Source organism: Salmo trutta, chromosome 8 (assembly GCF_901001165.1).
Source record: "Salmo trutta chromosome 8, fSalTru1.1, whole genome shotgun sequence".
NCBI classification, from domain to species: Eukaryota; Metazoa; Chordata; class Actinopteri; order Salmoniformes; family Salmonidae; genus Salmo; species Salmo trutta.
The window spans coordinates 46,277,657-46,298,777 of record NC_042964.1 but is presented as its reverse complement, the minus strand read 5'-3'; the positions used below and the strand labels follow the sequence as shown (position 1 = coordinate 46,298,777).

Below are 21,121 nucleotides of genomic sequence, written 5' to 3'. Positions count from 1 at the left end.
CATGAACACACACTTTCTGGTTCTAGAAATATCTCATATCAAGTTCAAGTTGTGTATAAACTTCAACAGCGGATAAGGCACGGACCGAGTGCACTGAAACAAGCTGTCAAAATATACGTGTAATATAAATCAACCAGTATTGATTTCTATTGAACAGCATTGGAGCCAAGTCAGAAACAACCCAGCACACACAGTGGGACGTTGGCTTCAGAACAATATTTATACTGAACAAAAATATAAACGCAACATGCAACAAGTTACAGTTCATATAAGGAAATCAATCAATTAAAAAAATGACTCGGCCCTAGTCTATGGATTTCACATGACTGGGAATACAGATATGTATATGTTGGTCACAGATACTGTACCTTAAAAAAAGGTAGGGGCGTGGATCAGAAACCAGTCAGTATCTGGTGTGACCACCATCTGCCTCATGCAACGCGCGACACATCTCCTTCGCATAGAGTTGATCAGGCTGTGGGCTGTGGAATGTTGTCCCACTCCTCTTCAATGGCTGTGCGAAGCTCCTGGATATTGGCGGGAACTGGAACACCTTATCGTACACGTCAATCCAGAGCATCCCAGACATGGTAAGTATGCAGGCCATGGAAGAACTGGGAAATGTTCAGCTTCCAGGAATTGTGCATAGATCTTTGCAACATGGGGCTGTGCATTATCATGCTGAAACATGAGGTGATGGTGGCGGATGAATGGCACGATAATGGGTCTTAGGATCTCGTCACGGTATCTCTGTGCATACAAATTGCCATCGATAAAATGCAATTGTGTTCGTAGTCCGTAGCTTATGCCTGGTCATACCGTAAACCCACCGCCACCATGGGGCACTCTGTTCACAACGTTAACATCAGCAAACCGCTCGCCCACACAACACCATACTCATGGTCTGCGGTTGTGAGGCCGGTTGGACATTCTCTAAAATGACGTTGGAGGCGGCTTATGGTAGATAAATGAACATCAAATTATCTGGCAACAGCTCTGGTGGACATTCCTGCAGTCAGCATGCCATCTGTGGCATTGTGTTGTGTGACAAAACCGCACATTTTAGAATGGCTTTTTATTGTCTCCAGCGCAATGTGCACCTGTGTAATGATCATGCTGTTTAATCAGCTTCTTGATATGCCACACCTGTCAAGTGGATGGCAAAGGAGAAACGCTCAGTAACAGGGATGTAAACAAATTTGTGTACAAAATCTGAGAGAAATAAGCTTTTTGTGCCAATGTAAAATATCTGGGATCTTTTATTTCAGCTCGTGAAACATGACACCAAAACCTTCCATGTTGCGTTTATATTTTTTTGTATATAACGTGAAGTTGGAGACATAGCAAGATGGATGTATGGTGTCAAATCCAACGGCATGACACAGTCTCAGTGCAATAAGGAAATCTGATTACAGATTGCACCATGACAGATTCAGAGGTCATCGCACATTTCCAGTAAGCACACATAACACCATGAAGACCATCCAGACGCACTAGAGAGATGGTGTCTTCGCTGCTGTGGTGATGGAGGCTGTCCACCTCATTACTGGAAACAGATGCTTCTCCAGCCACACGTCACAATAGCGGCCCACTGTGTGTTCTCACACACACACACAAGCAAACCGGCACTCACTCACACACACACACACACACACACACACACACACACACACACCACATGGCCCTGTGTCTGGTTACCTGCAAAGACGTGTCATTTTGAGTCCATTAATTTAGGGACAGATTTCTTTCTAGTTTTTTTCCGGATCGTTCCATAGTAAACAATGTTATGTGATTGAACATGGAAACGTGACGTTTTCTCTATCGGGTGCACTTTCATCCCTTATCCACTGTTTAAGTCAGGACGCAACTTGACCTTGATATGAGCTATTTTTAGAACTAGACAGCTGGTGTTTGTATTAGAAGGGTGTTTGCGTCACTAGTTGCACTCGGACACACATAGCAAGTTTATAATACAGTATCTAAACTTACCATAGTCAACAGCCTGACACCCTGTGTATGCCTTGTTGTCCCCAAATTCACCCTGTAAATACTACCCTGCACAGCTTCCCATTATTTCTGCTGTTTTTATTTACAACTAGATAGCTGGTGTTTGTATTGGAAAGTGTATTTGCGTCATTAATTGCCCTGTCTGACACCAATGGAAAGTTATTATTATGGACTCTCACTAATAATCTGTCTTGCTCCACAGGGCTAGTACATTAGCCTGCTCCCATATCTGCTTGTGCTTGAGTTTACAACACAAACAGATATGGGACCAGGCTACTATTTCATTACAAGTACTATTCTTACCTATAGACTATAGTACATGAACACAACCTACACCAGTATACAGGTGCATAGAGAATGCATAGCAGAGGAGGCTGGTGGGAGGAGCTATAGGAGGACAGACTCATTGTAATGGCTGGAATGGATTCAATGGAACGGTATTAAACACATCAAACATTGAAACCACATGTTTGTCTCCGTTCCATTGGTTCCATTCCAGCCATTACAATGAGCCCATCCTCCTATAGCTCCCCCCACCAGCCTCAACTGGTGCATATTATACCTGTTGTTATCAGTCTGATAAGACCAGTAGGGGTGTTGACATGCTGTTCTAAAGGAGACTGACTGAAAATACATGTGATCTGGTTTACAGGAGCTGGGTCTGGTGATCACAGGAACACTTCCAGTCTTCAACAAGACCAACACCAAAGCTGACAAAGAGAGGGGACTACAGGTACAGCGCTGACTGGCTGGCTGGCTGGCTGGCAGGCAGGCAGACTGACTGATTGACTGACTGGCTGGCTGGCTGGCTGGCTGGCTGATTGATTGACTGGCTGGCTGGTTGACTGACTGGCTGGCTGGTTGACTGGCTGGCTGGCTGGTTGACTGACTGACTGACTGGTTGACTGACTGACTGGCTGGGTGACTGGCTGGTTGACTGGCTGTATGACTGACTGACTGACTGGCTGGGTGACTGGCTGGTTGACTGGCTGTATGACTGACTGACTGACTGACTGGCTGGCTGGTTGACTGACTGGCTGGCTGGTTGACTAACTGGCTGGCTGGCTGGTTGACTGACTGGCTGTCTGACTGACTGGCTGGTTGACTGCTTACTTGCTTACTTACTAATTTACTTGCATTCCCGCAATGAGCTTTCAGAAGTGTGTTTGATTTGCACAGCAGTATGTCCCAGAAGCAGGGAGTTGATGACCTCAGCCAGGTTTACCTCCAGAACTGAACACTGGGTCACACCACAGGACTGGGAACAGTGGGTTAACTGCCTTGCTCAGGGGCAGAACGACAGATTTTTACCTTGTCAGCTCGGCAGTCGATTACGATGTGGGTCCTTTCTTCCTCTACTATCTCCTTGTTGAGGTACTTGTCAGCCATTTTGCTGATATAGTTTCACTCTTCAAAGCCTGCCCACTCTGTGCCACAGGAAGCAACGACATCTGATAACAGTAGCTAACTGCTTCAAGATGATGCTATTTGGTATTTTGGTATTTTATTAGGATCCTCATTAGTTGTTGTGAAAGCCGCAGCTACTCTTCCTGGGATCCACACAAAACATACAGACAATTAGTAGACAAGAACAGCTCAAGAACAGAACTACATACATTTAAAAACAGCACACACAGCCTACATATCAATACATGGATGGTGTTTGATGGACCTGTAATGACTAAAGCCAGGCTGAGAATGACTCGTTAATGAGTCACAGTAACAACAAGGATTTCTAAAGGACATTTTTTTATCTCCACTGTGCTCTTTACTTTGGAAATGTTTTTTAAAGTCGCCAAGGGACTTGAGTCATGGGAGTAAAATTGTTTTTGTGAATGCCTGTGTCTGTGTGTGTGAAGCACTAGGGGTCCCTCTGAGTGATATACTAATGTGTGTGTGAAGCACTAGGGGTCCCTCTGAGTGAGGTACTATATAATGCTTTGTTTTGGTCTCATTCCACTTTTCCTTGACTGTTTTTTCTCTCAGAGGCCCCAAAACCAGCTAATCCTGGGAGTGATGGCTATCGATGTGTCTCTGGACGACATCAAAAGACTAACGCCAAGATTTACAGTAAGACACACTCGCATGTGTGCTACACACACACACTAACACATACCCACATAGCCTATGTTAAGCATCCAGAACACCATCAATACCATCGACACACACACTAACTATCCCGTCCCTTTCTACCTCTTGTAGTTTGGACCAAATGGCTATTACTTTGCCATTGACCCCAACGGTTATGTCTTGCTGCATCCCAACCTCTGCCCAAAGGTACAGTACACACACACCACACACACACACACACACACACACACACACACACACACACACACACACACACACACACACACACACACACACACACACAAAACTACAACACTCATCTGTTCCTTTAATCACAGTATGCTGCACAACCTTGTTAAGCAAAGCCCCAATATACCTGTTAGCAAGGCATGGGAGATTTAGCAGCCTGGCGTTAGCCTACCGTTAGGCTAGCATAGCTTAGCATTACCCTAGCGTAGCCTAGCCACACTTAGCACTTGGGGAAGCTAGCCAAACAAAGCTATCTCGGAAAAGGTCACCATATGGGTTTGTGTAGAGAAGGTTTGCGAGGGACACTTCATGATTTCCACACAACAAACACAGGGAGAACATGGAGCTTACGCCCACGTAGCCATGTGTTTCACATCAGTCTTTAGTTTAAGGTCCGCCTCACAGCTTTCCCGTAAACTGCCCTGAGAAAATATGTCACTGGTGTTCTTGTATCAAAACATCATTACTGTGCATTAAATAAATACACAAGTATGGGTAAAGACTTCAGATAATTGCTGTGGTTTGGTGATATTATATAGCTCTACATACACTCCCTGTATATAGCTCTACATTGATCTGGTACTGGTACTCCCTGTATATAGCTCCACATTGATCTGGTACTGGTACTCCCTGTATGTAGCTCCACATTGATCTGGTACTGGTACACCCTGTATATAGCTCCACATTGAGCTGGAACTGGTACTCCCTGTATATAGCTCCACATTGATCTGGTACTGGTACTCCCTGTATATAGCTCCACATTGATCTGGTACTGGTACTCCCTGTATATAGCTCCACATTGATCTGGACTGGTACTCCCTGTATATAGCTCCACATTGATCTGGTACTGGTACTCCCTGTATATAGCTCCACATTGATCTGGACTGGTACTCCCTGTATATAGCTCCACATTGATCTGGTACTGGTACTCCCTGTATATAGCTCCACATTGATCTGGTACTGGTACTCCCTGTATATAGCTCCACATTGATCTGGACTGGTACTCCCTGTATATAGCTCCACATTGATCTGGACTGGTACTCCCTGTATATAGCTCCACATTGATCTGGACTGGTACTCCCTGTATGTAGCTCCACATTGATCTGGTACTGGTACTTCCTGTATATAGCTCCACATTGATCTGGTACTGGTACTCCCTGTATATAGCTCCACATTGATCTGGTACTGGTACTTCCTGTATATAGCTCCACATTGATCTGGTACTGGTACTCCCTGTATATAGCTCCACATTGATCTGGTACTGGTACTCCCTGTATATAGCTCCACATTGATCTGGTACTGGTACTCCCTGTATATAGCTCCACATTGATCTGGTACTGGTACTCCCTGTATATAGCTCCACATTGATCTGGTACTCCCTGTATGTAGCTCCATTCTTGTGCATTTTGTTTTATTCCTCGTGTTAGTTAATATTTTATATTACTATTTTTTAAACTCTGCATCGTTGAGAAATGTTCGTTAGCAAGCATTTCACTGTAAAGTCTACACAAGTTGTTTTCGGCACATGTGATGAATACAATTTTATTTGATTTTTGAAGGTGAAAACTTGTGGTTTTCCCAACAATCTTTCAATCCAATCCAAGTCACTTTTAAGAACAAATTCTTATTTACAATGACAGCTTAGGAACAGTGGGTTAACTGCCTTGTTCAGGGGCAGAACGGATTTTTACCTTGTCAGCTCTGGGTTTCGATCTAGCTACCTTTCTGTTACTGGCCCAATGCTCTAACCACTAGGCTACCTGCCACCCTATATATAGGGAGTACCAGTACCAGATCAATGTGGAGCTATATACAGGGAGTACCAGATCAATGTGGTGCTATATACAGGGAGTACCAGTACCAGATCAATGTGGAGCTATATACAGGGAGTACCAGTACCAGATCAATGTGGAGCTATATACAGGGAGTACCAGATCAATGTGGAGCTATATACAGGGAGTACCAGTACCAGATCAATGTGGAGCTATATACAGGGAGTACCAGTACCAGATCAATGTGGAGCTAAATACAGGGAGTACCAGTACCAGATCAATGTAGAGCTATATACAGGGAGTACCAGTACCAGATCAATGAAGAGTTATATACAGGGAGTACCAGTACCAGATCAATGTAGAGCTATATACAGGGAGTACCAGTACCAGATCAATGTGGAGCTATGTACAGGGTGTACCTGTACCAGATCAATGTGGAGCTATATACAGGGAGTACCAGTACCAGATCAATGTAGAGCTATATACAGGGAGTACCAGTACCAGATCAATGTGCAGAGGTACGAGGTATTTGAGGTAGATATGTACATGAAGGCAGGGTAAAGTGACTAGGCATCAGGATAGATAATAATAAGGTATTTGAGGTAGATATGTACATGAAGGCAGGGTAAAGTGACTAGGCATCAGGATAGATAATAATAAGGTATTTGAGGTAGATATGTACATGAAGGCAGGGTAAAGTGACTAGGCATCAGGATAGATAATAATAAGGTATGAGGTAGATATGTACATGAAGGCAGGGTAAAGTGACATCAGGATAGATAATAATAAGGTATTAGAGGTAGATATGAACATGAAGGCAGGGTAAAGTGACTAGGCATCAGGATAGATAATAATAAGGTATTTGAGGTAGATATGTACATGAAGGCAGGGTAAAGTGACTAGGCATCAGGATAGATAATAATAAGGTATTTGAGGTAGATATGTACATGAAGGCAGGGTAAAGTGACTAGGCATCAGGATAGATAATAATAAGGTATTTGAGGTAGATATGTACATGAAGCCAGGGTAAAGTGACTAGGCATCAGGATAGATAATAATAAGGTATTTGAGGTAGATATGTACATGAAGGCAGGGTAAAGTGACTAGGCATCAGGATAGATAATAATAAGGTATGAGGTAGATATGTACATGAAGGCAGGGTAAAGTGACTAGGCATCAGGATAGATAATAATAAGGTACCTGAGGTAGATATGTACATGAAGGCAGGGTAAAGTGACTAGGCATCTGTCACGTCCTGACCATAGTAAGTTGTTATTTTCTATGGTAGAGTAGGTCAGGGCGTGACAGGGGAGTGTTTGTCCGTTTTTGTATTTCTATGTTTAGTTTCTAGTTTTGTATTTCTAGGTTGGGTTTTGTTTGGCATGACCTCCAATTAGAGGAACCCGGTTGTCGTTGTCTCTAATTGGAGGCCATATTTATGTTGATGTTTGTCCTACTTGTGTTTTGTGGGTGATTATATTTTGTGAGTGTGTTTGTTCCTCCTGCGTCACGGTTTGTTGTTTTGTCCTTCAGTTTATTTTTGTATTGCATTAAGTTTCACTGTCCAATAAATGTGTGGAACGAAACCGACGCTGCATTTTGGTCCGATCATTCAAACAGCCGTGACAACATCAGGATAGATAATAATAAGGTACCTGAGGTAGATATGTACATGAAGCCAGGGTAAAGTGACTAGGCATCAGGATAGATAATAATAAGGTATTTGAGGTAGATATGTACATGAAGGCAGGGTAAAGTGACTAGGCATCAGGATAGATAATAATAAGGTATTTGAGGTAGATATGTACATGAAGGCAGGGTAAAGTGACTAGGCATCAGGATAGATAATAATAAGGTATTTGAGGTAGATATGTACATGAAGGCAGTGTAAAGTGACTAGGCATCAGGATAGATAATAATACGGTACCTGAGGTAGATATGTACATGAAGACAGGGTAAAGTGACTAGGCATCAGGATAGATAATAATAAGGTATTTGAGGTAGATATGTACATGAAGGCAGGGTAAAGTGACTAGGCATCAGGATAGATGATAATAATAAGGTATTTGAGGTAGATATGTACATGAAGGCAGGGTAAAGTGACTAGGCATCAGGATAGATAATAATAAGGTATTTGAGGTAGATATGTACATGAAGGCAGGGTAAAGTGACTAGGCATCAGGATAGATAATAATAAGGTATGAGGTAGATATGTACATGAAGGCAGGGTAAAGTGACTAGGCATCAGGATAGATAATAATAAGGTATTTGAGGTAGATGTGTACATGAAGGCAGGGTAAAGTGACTAGGCATCAGGATAGATAATAATAAGGTATTTGAGGTAGATATGTACATGAAGACAGGGTAAAGTGACTAGGCATCAGGATAGATAATAATAAGGTATTTGAGGTAGATATGTACATGAAGCCAGGGTAAAGTGACTAGGCATCAGGATAGATAATAATAAGGTATTTGATGTAGATATGTACATGAAGGCAGGGTAAAGTGACTAGGCATCAGGATAGATAATAACAAGGTATTTGAGGTAGATATGTACATGAAGGCAGGGTAAAGTGACTAGGCATCAGGATAGATAATAATAAGGTATTTGAGGTAGATATGTACATGAAGGCAGGGTAAAGTGACTAGGCATCAGGATAGATAATAATAAGGTATTTGATGTAGATATGTACATGAAGGCAGGGTAAAGTGACTAGGCATCAGGATAGATAATAACAAGGTATTTGAGGTAGATATGTACATGAAGGCAGGGTAAAGTGACTAGGCATCAGGATAGATAATAATAAGGTATTTGAGGTAGATATGTACATGAAGCCAGGGTAAAGTGACTAGGCATCAGGATAGATAATAATAAGGTATTTGATGTAGATATGTACATGAAGGCAGGGTAAAGTGACTAGGCATCAGGATAGATAATAACAAGGTATTTGAGGTAGATATGTACATGAAGGCAGGGTAAAGTGACTAGGCATCAGGATAGATAATAATAAGGTATTTGAGGTAGATATGTACATGAAGGCAGGGTAAAGTGACTAGGCATCAGGATAGACAATAATAAGGTATTTGAGGTAGATATGTACATGAAGGCAGGGTAAAGTGACTAGGCATCAGGATAGATAATAATAAGGTATGAGGTAGATATGTACATGAAGGCAGTGTAAAGTGACTAGGCATCAGGATAGATAATAATAAGGTATTTGAGGTAGATATGTACATGAAGGCAGGGTAAAGTGACTAGGCATCAGGATAGATAATAATAAGGTATTTGAGGTAGATATGTACATGAAGGCAGGGTAAAGTGACTAGGCATCAGGATAGATAATGATAAGGTATTTGAGGTAGATATGTACATGAAGGCAGGGTAAAGTGACTAGGCATCAGGATAGATAATAATAAGGTATTTGAGGTAGATATGTACATGAAGGCAGGGTAAAGTGACAAGGCATCAGGATAGATAATAATAAGGTACCTGAGGTAGATATCAAATTGTATTTGTCACATGCACCGAATACAACATGAGCCAGACCTTACAGTGAAATGCTTACTTACAAGCCCATAACCAACAATGCAGTTTTAAGAAAAATAAGTGTTAAGAAAGTATATACTAAAATAAACTGAAGTAAAAAATGTATAAAAACAAAATGAAAAAAGAAGAAAATAGAAAAATAACAAATAAAGAGCAACAATAAAATAACAGTAGTGAGGATGTATACAAGGGGTACCGGTACAGAGTCAATGTGTGGTGGCACAGGTTAGTTGAGGTAATATGTAAATGTAGGTAGAGGTAAAGTTGGCACATAGCATATCTTTGTATGTTTGTGTTTGTACCTTATCTGTATTAAATGGTTTTGTTTAGCTCCTGTTAATATCTCAACTCCTATTTCATAAAGTTTGTTTTGGAGTTCTGGTGCTGTATCTGTCTAGGCTCATGATGAAAGGTTCACGGACAAAGATTGAGGCAAATCCTGACTGGAAATCATTTTAATCTGGACATAGAGTCATTTTTGCATGACTAATTTGCAGTAAGCAAAATAACCATAATATTCAACATAGACAGGTAGGCTGTTTTTTTCACAGGTCTGTTCTCTTTTGCATGACTAATGTCACCCTTAATGGTAATTTCACATAGACTGTCTTAAATAATTCCTGGGTGAACTCTTATCTGGGTTGATTCAATCTATAAAACAGTAAATGTTGTATTAAATCTCTCTCGCGCGCATGCGTGCACTCTCTGTCTCTCTCTCACTCTGTCTCACACTTTCTCTCGCACTTTCTTTCTCGCTCTCTGTCTCTCGCTCTCTGTCTCTCGCTCTCTGTCTCTGTCTCGCACTCTAGAATCCTAAATTTCAGGAGCCTGTAACTCTGGATTTCCTTGACGCTGAGCTGGAGGATGAGATTAAAGTAGAGGTAAGATGGAGACCACTGACGGTCTTCTTTAATACTTCCACCTTTGTGTCCACATTCTATCCTGTTGTGGGTTGAACTTGCTCCTAAGAGCTAAGTGTTTTTTGTCCTCAGATAAGAACGAACATGATTAATGGAGAAACCGGCCACCGCACGGTGCACACACTAGTGAAGTCCCAGGATGAGGTAAACTAAAACATGATGGAAAAACAAAAACACTTTTTTAGACTATTTCGGGGTGAGCTGTCCCTTTGATGACAAATGTGTGTTCTGCTCCACAGCGGTACATAGACCGAAGCGAAAGATCGTACACATATGCCCCTGTAAAGGGTACAGATTACAGGTAACAGCTACATGTACTGTATTTGTACCCCTACCTGAGTATACCATGTACAGTATTCCTTTTTAAGGCCTTGAGTTTTTATTCTGACCACGTGACTTGACCAAGAAAACTCTCATGGGTCAAGAGTCTGGAGTTTTACCTGGTCAAGGCATATAACTAGGTTCCATAAAAACTCAGGGCCCTATCTAGAAGAACAATAGGGGTCACTGTTTTCATCTCTTATGACTACTAGTAGTGCACTGACACCTGATTAATGCAACCGCTTGAAAGGACGTGGCCATAGAGAATAATAGGGGCTTCTAGTGGCCAAAAGGCAGTTTTAGCACAGGTAGCGCCATTGAGGGCTTCCAACATTTTATCGCAGATAAAACAATGAGCCAGATGTTTCACCGGAAGTGTACATTTGAAGCTTCCTGGTGGCATTTCCACTCGCCACCAAAAATGGTGATGAGAGGAAGCCCAGTGGCAGGCAGTGGAAGAAGATGCAGCTGGATGGATTTTGGCCCACATTCTGCTAAGTTCTCATAGATTTTTAAGCATTTGATACAGTTTTCTGTCCCCAAGACTAGAATATTTTACAGAGTGGACTATGTTTTGTAGACTTTACCCTTTGCCAAAGTTTCAAAATGTTTCGTTGTTTAAAAGGGGTGCAAGGGCGAATTGAGCTATTGCACATGCACACTTCAGAGTATGCGTTCCCTAAGGGAAATATGCAAATACATGCTAGAACACGCCAATAGGATCTCGCTAGCTTGTGCTTGTCTCTGTCCACCTCCTTGCTTGTTCTGCCCACTATAATGAATTTGCTCCCATTGGAAACGACAGTCTGTGGTCTATCTTGGGTTAGTTATGCAAATCTCAGATTTTAATGTAGTCAACTGGGTGGACATCCAACTTCATTGGCTGATCCCTCCTGGTGACCCTGTTGGAGTCATGTCCAACCGGGTCATCAGGAGAAATCAGCCAATTGTGAAGAAGAAAATGTACTACTTCAAAATGGAGATTGCCTCAATGACGCTGTCCATGCTGTAACAGACGCAATAATGGCACAGATACAAAGATGAGTCCTCTATCTATCTCTATGGTTGTGACTAGACGGAGTACAGATACGCCCGGAATTGACTTTTCTTGGCAAGTTAGGAGAGCGTTTTAACTAATCCTAACCTTAACCCAATTCTCCTAACCTGTTAAGTGAATTCTCCTAACCTGCTGCGTAAGTTCTCCTAACCTGCTACAAACAAAGTCACTTCTGGTTGTAGCTGGGTACCACCTAGTCAAAACCCTCTTGAGACTGTCCTAAATGTGTGTGTACCACCTAGTCCAAACCCTTTTGAGACTGTCCTAAATGTGTGTGTACCACCTAGTCCAAACCCTTTTGAGACTGTCCTAAATGTGTGTGTACCACCTAGTCCAAACCCTTTTGAGACTGTCCTTAATGTGTGCACTAAACTGGAGCATGCAGATATCTGGAGCAAAATAAGAAATATTGTATTTGAATGGGGAATGATGACTTTTACTGTTCAAATGATAAATGTACTTGTAAAAAATAAGTTACAAAGCTCAGCAGAATATGTCTGTGTGAAAGTTTTAGCTTCAGTGATGACAAGTTTTAAGACATTTTTGTTTTGATGTGTGGATCAACTTTTAAGTTTGTGTGGAGATGATCTGTGATTCTTGCAAATGTGTTCTTTGTTAGAACTCTGCAAAATATGAAAATGTTGTGGTGTGTGTGTGGCATGTAAGTGTGTGTGCACCTATTCATCTCTGTGCGTGTGCATCTATTTGTGTGTGTGTGTGTGTGTGTGTGTGTGTGTGTGTGTGTGTGTGTGTGTGTGTGTGTGTGTGTGTGTGTGTGTGTGTGTGTGTGTGTGTATGTGCTCCCAGTCTAGCCTTGGTCCTTCCAGTGTACAGCCTGCATTACATCCACACTACTATTGGAGACACCATCACCCAGGCCAAATGTAAGTAGCATTCTAAATCACTTTAACCTCCTGACCTATATCAAGGCATGACCTTTTACGCAGTAAACATTTCCTTTGCGTATACAGTCGTGGCCAAAAGTTTTGAGAATGACACAAATATTACTTTTCACAAAGTCTGCTGCCTCAGTTTGTATGATGGCAATTTGCATATACTCCAGAATGTTATGAAGAGTGATCAGATGAATTGCAATTAATTGCAAAGTCCCCCTTTGCCATGCAAATGAACTGAATTCCCAAAAAACATTTCCACTGCATTTCAGCCCTGCCACAAAAGGACCAGCTGACATCATGTCAGTGATTCTCTCGTTAACACAGGTGTGAGTGTTGATGAGGACAAGGCTGGAGATCACTCTGTCATGCTGATTGAGTTCGAATAACAGACTGGAAGCTTCAAAAGGAGGGTGGTGCTTGGAATCATTGTTCTTCCTCTGTCAACATGGTTACCTGCAAGGAAACACGTGCCGTCATCATTGCTTTGCACAAAAAGGGCTTCACAGGCAAGGATATTGCTGCCAGTAAGATTGCACCTAAATCAACCATTTATCGGATCATCTAGAACTTCAAGGAGAGCGGTTCAATTGTTGTGAAGAAGGCTTCAGGGCACCCAAGAAAGTCCAGCAAGCGCCAGGACCGTCTCCTAAAGTTGATTCAGCTGTGGGATTGGGGCACCACCAGTACAGAGCTTGCTCAGGAATGGCAGCAGGCAGGTGTAAGTGCATCTGCACGCACAGTGTGGTCAAAGACTTTTGGAGAATGGCCTGGTGTCAAGAAGAGCAGCAAAGAAGCCACTTCTCTCTAGGAAAAACATCAGGGACAGACTAATATTCTGCCAAAGGTACAGGGATTGGACTGCTGAGGACTGGGGTAAAGTCATTTTCTCTGATGAATCCCCTTTCCGATTGTTTGGGGCATCCGGAAAAAAGCTTGTCCGGAGAAGACAAGGTGAGCGCTACCATCAGTCTTGTGTCATGCCAACAGTAAAGCATCCTGAGTCCATTCATGTGTGGGATTGTTTCTCTGCCAAGGGAATGGGCTCACTCATAATTTTGCCTAAGAACACAGTCAGGAATAAAGAATGGTACCAACACATCCTCCGAGAGCAACTTGTCCCAACCATCCAGGAACAGTTTGGTGATGAACAATTCCTTTTCCAGCATGATGGAGCACCTTGCCATGAGGCAAAGGTGATAACTAAGTGGCTCGGGGAACAAAACATTGATACTTTGGGTCCATGGCCAGGAAACTCCCCAGACCTTAATCCCATTGAGAACTTGTGGTCAATCCTCAAGAGGCGGGTGGACAAACAAAAACCCACAAATTCTGACAAACTCCAAGCATTGATTATGCAAGAATGGGCTGCCATCAGTCAGGATGTGGCCCAAAAGTTAAATGACAGCATGCCAGGGCGGATTGCAGAGGTCTTGAAAAATAAGGGTAAACACTGCAAATATTGAATCTTTGCATCAACTTCATGTAATTGTCAATAAAAGCCTTTGACACTTATGAAATGCTTGTAATTATACTTCAGTATTCCATAGTAACATCTGACAAAAATATCTGAAGACACTGAGGCAGCAGACTTTGTGAAAATTAATATTTGTGTCATTCTCAAAACTTTTGGCCACGACTGTAGACAGAATGACAAAACACATTTGTCAGATGACAATGACATTTAAATGTATACCACATAGGGGTTAAGGGAAGCCTCACGTTTCAGCTTGTCTGTGAGCACACACAAACACACTCCATCTCTCTCATTCGCTCTCTCTCACACTACACTTATTTCCATGTGTTCAAACTCCCCTCTCATGTCCCCGTCAAGCTGTGAGATTCTCAATAGTCAAATCATTGTGTGTTGTTAGTCAGTCATTGTATTAGGATGATGGGTCTTCCATAGGAAGGTCTGTGTTTCTGTCTTCGTGGTCTGGTTATCTCCTGTGGGTCTGTTTTATTCCCCTCTCAACTGTCCCTTACCACTGGGATACACATACAGACACACACACATACACTTACATGCACATATACACACATACACACAGGTCTTCCTGGGAAGTTCAGTTTGTCTGGGTACCTCCTGTGGGTCTGTTCGGTCCCCCAAGCGCACACACACACAGACACACAATCCATCTTACTTTCCTACCACTCAGTCCCTTAGCTGATTGGGACGGTCCCTGAGTTGATCATCTGTCTTCTGCAGTAAAATGGGAAGCCCATTTCTCATACATCCTGTTCAAGCTGCAATGTTCTTATTCAACACTCAGATGAATAAAATATTGTGTACCCCTGTTTGCTTCTTTCCTGTCCCCTTCTCTTTCCCGCTCCCCCTTCCCTCCTTCCTCTCCTCTCCTGCTGACCTTCTCACCCCTGTCTTCTCCATGTGTTGGAACCCCTTCAGTGGAATTGGGCAAGTATTCTCCTCCTGTACCTTACCTCACACCTTCCCTGTCCTCCTGCGCTCACACCTGTAGCATGATGAACAACAGTACCCATAATGCTCTGTTTTATCTTAGTGAAGACGTTCCTGGAACTAACATAATTGTGTCCCATCTCCTTACCAATACAACACCCTTCCTCTAGGCACACTGTCTATCTCTCTTCAACACTAGATTTGCAACTTTTCTGTTTACACTAACCTTGATGTGGTGTGGCCAAAGCCACATTCCTGCTTCCTGTGTAAGTGCAGCTATTAGCATACCGTAAATACTGAAGTATATAGGCAAACAAAATGCTGTCTGCTGGTATTAGGTTAATGAAAGTAATTCTTGCAGGGACATGTGGTGTGGGAGGGGTGTATGTTGTGTAGTTGCCTCCCTCACTTCCTCCAGAGGCAGTGTGGGAGACATCTCCTAAAGAGAAAATCTAGATCTGTCTCTTTACATTACAGTATCTCTCCTGGACCTAGATTGTGTCGTCAAAGTAGTGTAGTGTAAAGAGGTCCGTAGTAGTGTAATGATGTTGTGATGTACAATAATCTGAGTCATGTAGATAAGGGTCTTATAACTGATTTAGATAGTGTTTGATCACACTGATTCAGTCCCTAATCTGACCACACACAAGGAGAGCCTTGCATGCGATGCTGCTGCCCAATAGTGAGTGTGTGTATGAGTGTGTATTTTCACAAGCCTCTGTATGCATGTTGTTTATCCCACCTGCCCCAATGGCACTCAGATGTGGCTTTGGCACTAACCCTCTAGAGTCTAGCTAACAGGAAGGACAGAGGGGAGGATGTTTGCATTATTTTAAGGTGAACCCATAAAAGAGAAAGCGATGAGTGTTTGCCCAAAACATGACTGGACGGTTTCTCCCTTCTTTAGTTTCTCTTTTTTAATCATTCAGAGGTTTACAAGCTCGTAAAATAGTCTTAATAAAAGACAGAAACCACCTCGTCCCCACAGAGCACCACCTCTCTCTCTCTCTCTCTCTCTCGCTGTCTCTCTCTCTCTTTCTCTCTCTCTCTCGCTGTCTCTCCCTCTCTCTCTCTCGCTGTCTCTCTCTCTCTCTCTCTCTCTCTCGCTGTGTCTCTCGGTCTCTCTCTGTCTCTCTCTGTCTCTCTCTGTCTCTCTCTGTCTCTCTCTGTCTCTCTCTGTCTCTCTCTCCTTTTGTGTGCACCAGTATCCTTTGCTATTGTCTCCCCTGTGTGTGGGTGTGTGTCTCATGTGGTCGCTGAGTCACATAACAGACTAACAGTCTACTTGTATTGAGAGAGTGGCCATCCAAAACACATTTGGTTGGGGTAGGTTCCATTTAAATTCAGCCAGAACCGGAAGTGATTTGAAATTCCAATTCAAGAATCGAAAAATCCTTATTGACAATAATGACGCTGATTCGATTTGTGATTTCAATTCACTTCCTGGTTTGACTGTATTGTAATGGTATCGGCTTGCCCAGCCCTGTAACTAAACTCTCCAACCTTTCACCTTTCACCCCTAATTGTACAAATACCGTACAATTGAATATCACTCTAGGTGGCATGTTTACATTCTAAGTGTATGTGATTGCCATGGAATGTTTGCTTTCAACATGGTATCCACATCTTTCAGTGGAGTTCCCTAAAACATGTCTCTGGTTCATTAGAAATCTGTGTATCAGTGTGTGTCTTTTGTGTTTGTATACATTCATTCACATTCTCAAAGACACTGTAGGTGGAGGCAATCTATGATTTCAAAAAAAGTGACAAAATAAACATGGGGCTGTCATTAATGTCTTTTAAATTAGACTTCATGTAATTGAAGTATTGACGATGTACCAAGAATCTACACATGGACATCATTATTTTCCAACAATTACTACCAAAGACCTCACGTACTAGTCTGAAGTCTAGCCCATGAGGTCATAACGAATACCGCACCACAATATAATAATAACAAGCACCATATTTTAAACAATATCAAAGTAATATCCAAGCAATACAACAGGATTATGTTCCATGTTACCATGATGAATGTCTCTTCTATTCCTTTCCATGGCATTGTCATATGAAGACATTACTCAACACTAATAACCCCATGGATTCATCATTACCACTGTATTACAGTACAGAAAATATGATGATAATGGTACTTGAAATCAATGCATTGAAAGCAATGCAATGTTATCGCTAGAATGCTCATTGTAAACCCTCTCGTTGCGTGACCCTTGTCGCTTGATCAGTCAACATTTACATTTTGAGAAGAAACCTTTTGATGGGAGTGCAATATTTTTATTCAAGGCCTCGCTCTGTGAATAAAATATATTGTTGACTTTTGACCCTTGTGGTTTTACCCTGTTTTTTTCTACTTTCCTTCCCTCCTTCCTTCCCTCGTTCACCCATGGGGACGCATCTCTCTTTCACATATTCTCTCTGCGGGGATTTTGTCCACTCCAGGGGATGAGGGCAAGTATTTTTTTCTCCTCTTGTCTCTCTCCTCCTGTTCTAAGAGTCGTGTCTGTCTGCTGTTTTTCCCAGCATGCATAGGGAAGTCATTCCCACGCCAAGGTTCCATGTCGCCCACACGACCTGATTTACATCTGTTCATTAGCGATTGTCTCATAATTTCTTTTTCTCTGCTGTGCACTGCTATCCGTAGATTTTTCTAGACCTAGTTCTAGTCACAGTCAACTAAGTATAAACCCTTTACATAGAGTGTATTTCCTGTATTATCTTCTATGCTACCAAACCTAATCTTTGCCATGGTATTTACCACCTTTAAGATACAAACTTCTAAGAGCCTTACTCCCTGGGTGGGGGTGGTACGGTCATCCTGTGACGATGGGCAGAGGAATGTATACCCCCACCGTGCTTTAAAATGAGGAGTTGACAGACAACACTTAACTTACATTCATCAAAGCTGTATCTCTCTATCAGACGTGGAGTCATGTGTCTATACAAACTGTGGACCGTCTAGGACTGGGGATTGTCTTCATGATGTCTGAATCACCATGGCCCATCAGTTGACAGTCTACTATTACAGTCAACAGAAGTCATTTGATCCATCAGCCATGAATCTCATCAGCATCTGTATCAATCAATGGTCATCATGTTAACTTGACATGAGTTATGTGTGATACCCTTCTTCCGGTTCCAAGGTCTGTGTATATGAATGGCACAGAGATGTTTGTAGGACTCACAGCTTTCTGCTCTTCTACAGTCTCTGAAAGCCTGCAGGAAGACAAGTTTGAGGAGTATGGATACACTCTCATTGCACCAAGGTAAGAAGATTGACTGTTATTTTTTAGAAAGGTTTATTTACAGGTAACTGACAAAATAAAGGAAACGCCTGAGTAAATGAGGGATAACAAAGTATATTGAAAGCAGGTTCTTCCACACAGGTATGGTTCCTGAGTTAATTAACATCCCATCATGCTTAGGGTCATGTATAAAAAATGCTGGGCAGGCCATTATTTTGGCTACCATGGCTACACCACATAGGATGACAATGTCCCCATCCACAGGGCACGAGTGGTCACTGGATGGTTTGTTGAGCATGAAAACCATATTCCATTGCTGTCTCAGTCACCAGATCTCAACCTAATTGAACACTTATGGGAGATTTTGGAGCGGTGCCTGAGACAGCTTTTTCCACCATCAACAAAACACCAAATGGTGGAATTTCTTGTGCAAAAATAGTGTCACATCCCTCCAATAGAGTTCCAGACACTTGTAGAATCTATGCCAAGGTGCATTGAAGCTGTTCTGGCTTGTGGTGGCCCAATGCCCTATTAAGACACTATGTTGGTGTTTCCTTTATTTTGGCAGTTACTTGTACATATAAATGTATAGGATTTGAGTTTGTTTTTTTCATCCCATAGGGAGTACTGTAAGGATCTGAAGCCGTCTAAAAACAACACAGAGTTCCTGATGGACTTCAACGAGTACATCGACAGGAAGACTCCCAACAACCCACTGTGTGAGTAGCTAAGACCAGGGACAACCAAACACCTTCCCTGGGTTTCTCCCTTCCAACAAAGAGTAGCTAAGACCAGGGACAATCAGACACCTTCCCTGGGTTTAACCCTTCCAACAAAGAGTAGCTAATACCAGGGAAAATCAGACACCTTTCCTATGTTCCCTCTTCCAGCCACTAACCAACCACCATCCATGGTTTAACACTCACTGCTCAGAACTGGTGGTGAGTAGATTGAGACATCAGTTACATTTTTACATTATTATTTTTTAACATATACATTACATGTAATGAAGCACTCTGGAATACATTTTATAATGATCCTTTAATAATGATAATTTAGGCTCAACAAGTTACGTGAAAAATCTTGGTTGTTAGACCGTTGTTCAGTGGGCACTAGAACAACATGGGTCTTGGACAGTACATTTTTTTACATTTTAGTCATTTAGCAGACGCTCTTATCCAGAGCGACTTACAGAAGTGAATGCATACATTTCATACATTTTTTTTTTTTCTGTCCTGGCATTGCAAACACCATGCTCTACCAACTGAGCTACAGGGAAGGCTACAGTATTGATGTCTTCATAGGAGGGCCAACTGAGCATGTTCCCTGGGGTGCCTATAGTGAACCATAGGTCTGGATGTCTGGAGTGACTGCTAGGTGCTATGCAGTATACTGTATACAGAAGAAAGACAGTCAGGTCTCTCTGTCTGTAGAACCCCTCCCTCCTTGTGTTGGCCTGTTTGATCCTAACTCTAAAAGTCTGACCATCATACGCCTCAGGGCACATGTGTTAGATGCCTCGGCTTTGCCGCAACATACACACACAAACACACACACACTCCACCAAGTTATATACCCCCACATACCCCACCTACTGGTCCAATTACTGTGTGTTTGTGAGAAAGACCAGAACCCCGTCGAGGTGAGAGTGCGAGCGGAGCAATAAAAAGGGCCAAATCAGGCCTGTGCGCCGGAGCTTTCAGACCGATGGAGACTGAGTCTCCGACATCTGACCAATGCATTAGCAGTACATCACTCTCTGATATAACAGTAGAGGTTAATTACTCGCCTCATTCCTTTCTTTTCCCTCTCAAAGTGTTTCATAGAAATGTAGCAATGTCACTCAAAGCTCACGTTTATTGGTCTGATGTGTTGGTTTGAAAAGTAGTACTCCGCCATCTCAATTGGAAAGATACTCAGTCCTTTTTTCTCTTTCAAGTTTGTCCTAGAAATGCAGCGATGTCTCTCAAAAGTAACGTTTATATGCTTGATGTGTAGTCTAGTCAGATTTTTAGGTTTGAAAAAGTAACTTGAAACAATCAATTGGAAATACCCCTGTAATACAAGTCCCCCAATTGGTATATTAGTTCCCGTAATTAGGATATTAGTTTCCTTATTTGTCCATTTCTGCTTGGGAGATTGATGGGTGTTCTCTGCAGGACTATAGACTGCTGTGTATACAGACCTTGTGGGATGTTTGGCATGGGTGGGGAGTGGGACATTACATGGTTTACTTGTTTAAGCCACTGCAGTGGCGGTGAAGTACATTAGAATTCCTGGCCTGCCTTCAATCAGAGGCCCCTAATGAAAACCACTGGGGCAGGTGGAGGGAACGGGGGGGGGATAAAGTGTTACACCAGCTGTTTTCTCTGTGGTGTGTGTGGTGTGTTGTAAATGGAGGGTTACCGAGTCTCAACGTTAATGGACTGGAGCAGCGAAGGCAACGGGTTCAAAGTGCGACTCGTAACAGAAAAAAACGGTCCCCCTTTGATCGCGTACTAGTCTGTGTTCAGTTGAGTGCGTTTGTGTTGTATTGGTCATGTCGGACGTCTCTGAAATGACTTGGTACATTCCCCCAAACACACTCCAAGTGCACTTCTTTATTA

At 42.4% G+C, this 21,121-nt stretch overlaps 1 protein-coding gene across 3 annotated transcripts in view; it reads left to right on the top strand.

The window, feature by feature from the left end:
* The window catches only part of LOC115199102 (voltage-dependent calcium channel subunit alpha-2/delta-1-like), a 176,866-nt gene that overhangs the window by 130,246 nt on the left and 25,499 nt on the right, over window positions 1-21,121 (top strand). Inside the window, exons 16-26 of one of the 3 annotated variants that reach the window (XM_029761669.1) lie at window positions 2,660-2,740; window positions 3,994-4,077; window positions 4,210-4,284; window positions 10,455-10,526; window positions 10,638-10,709; window positions 10,805-10,866; window positions 12,751-12,827; window positions 15,244-15,252; window positions 17,713-17,721; window positions 18,476-18,536; window positions 19,137-19,234. In XM_029761669.1, coding sequence (XP_029617529.1) covers window positions 2,660-2,740; window positions 3,994-4,077; window positions 4,210-4,284; window positions 10,455-10,526; window positions 10,638-10,709; window positions 10,805-10,866; window positions 12,751-12,827; window positions 15,244-15,252; window positions 17,713-17,721; window positions 18,476-18,536; window positions 19,137-19,234 — 700 coding nt within the window. The remainder of the gene's footprint in view (window positions 1-2,659; window positions 2,741-3,993; window positions 4,078-4,209; window positions 4,285-10,454; window positions 10,527-10,637; window positions 10,710-10,804; window positions 10,867-12,750; window positions 12,828-15,243; window positions 15,253-17,712; window positions 17,722-18,475; window positions 18,537-19,136; window positions 19,235-21,121) is intronic. The other 2 variants (XM_029761670.1, XM_029761671.1) reach the window with 2 other exon arrangements.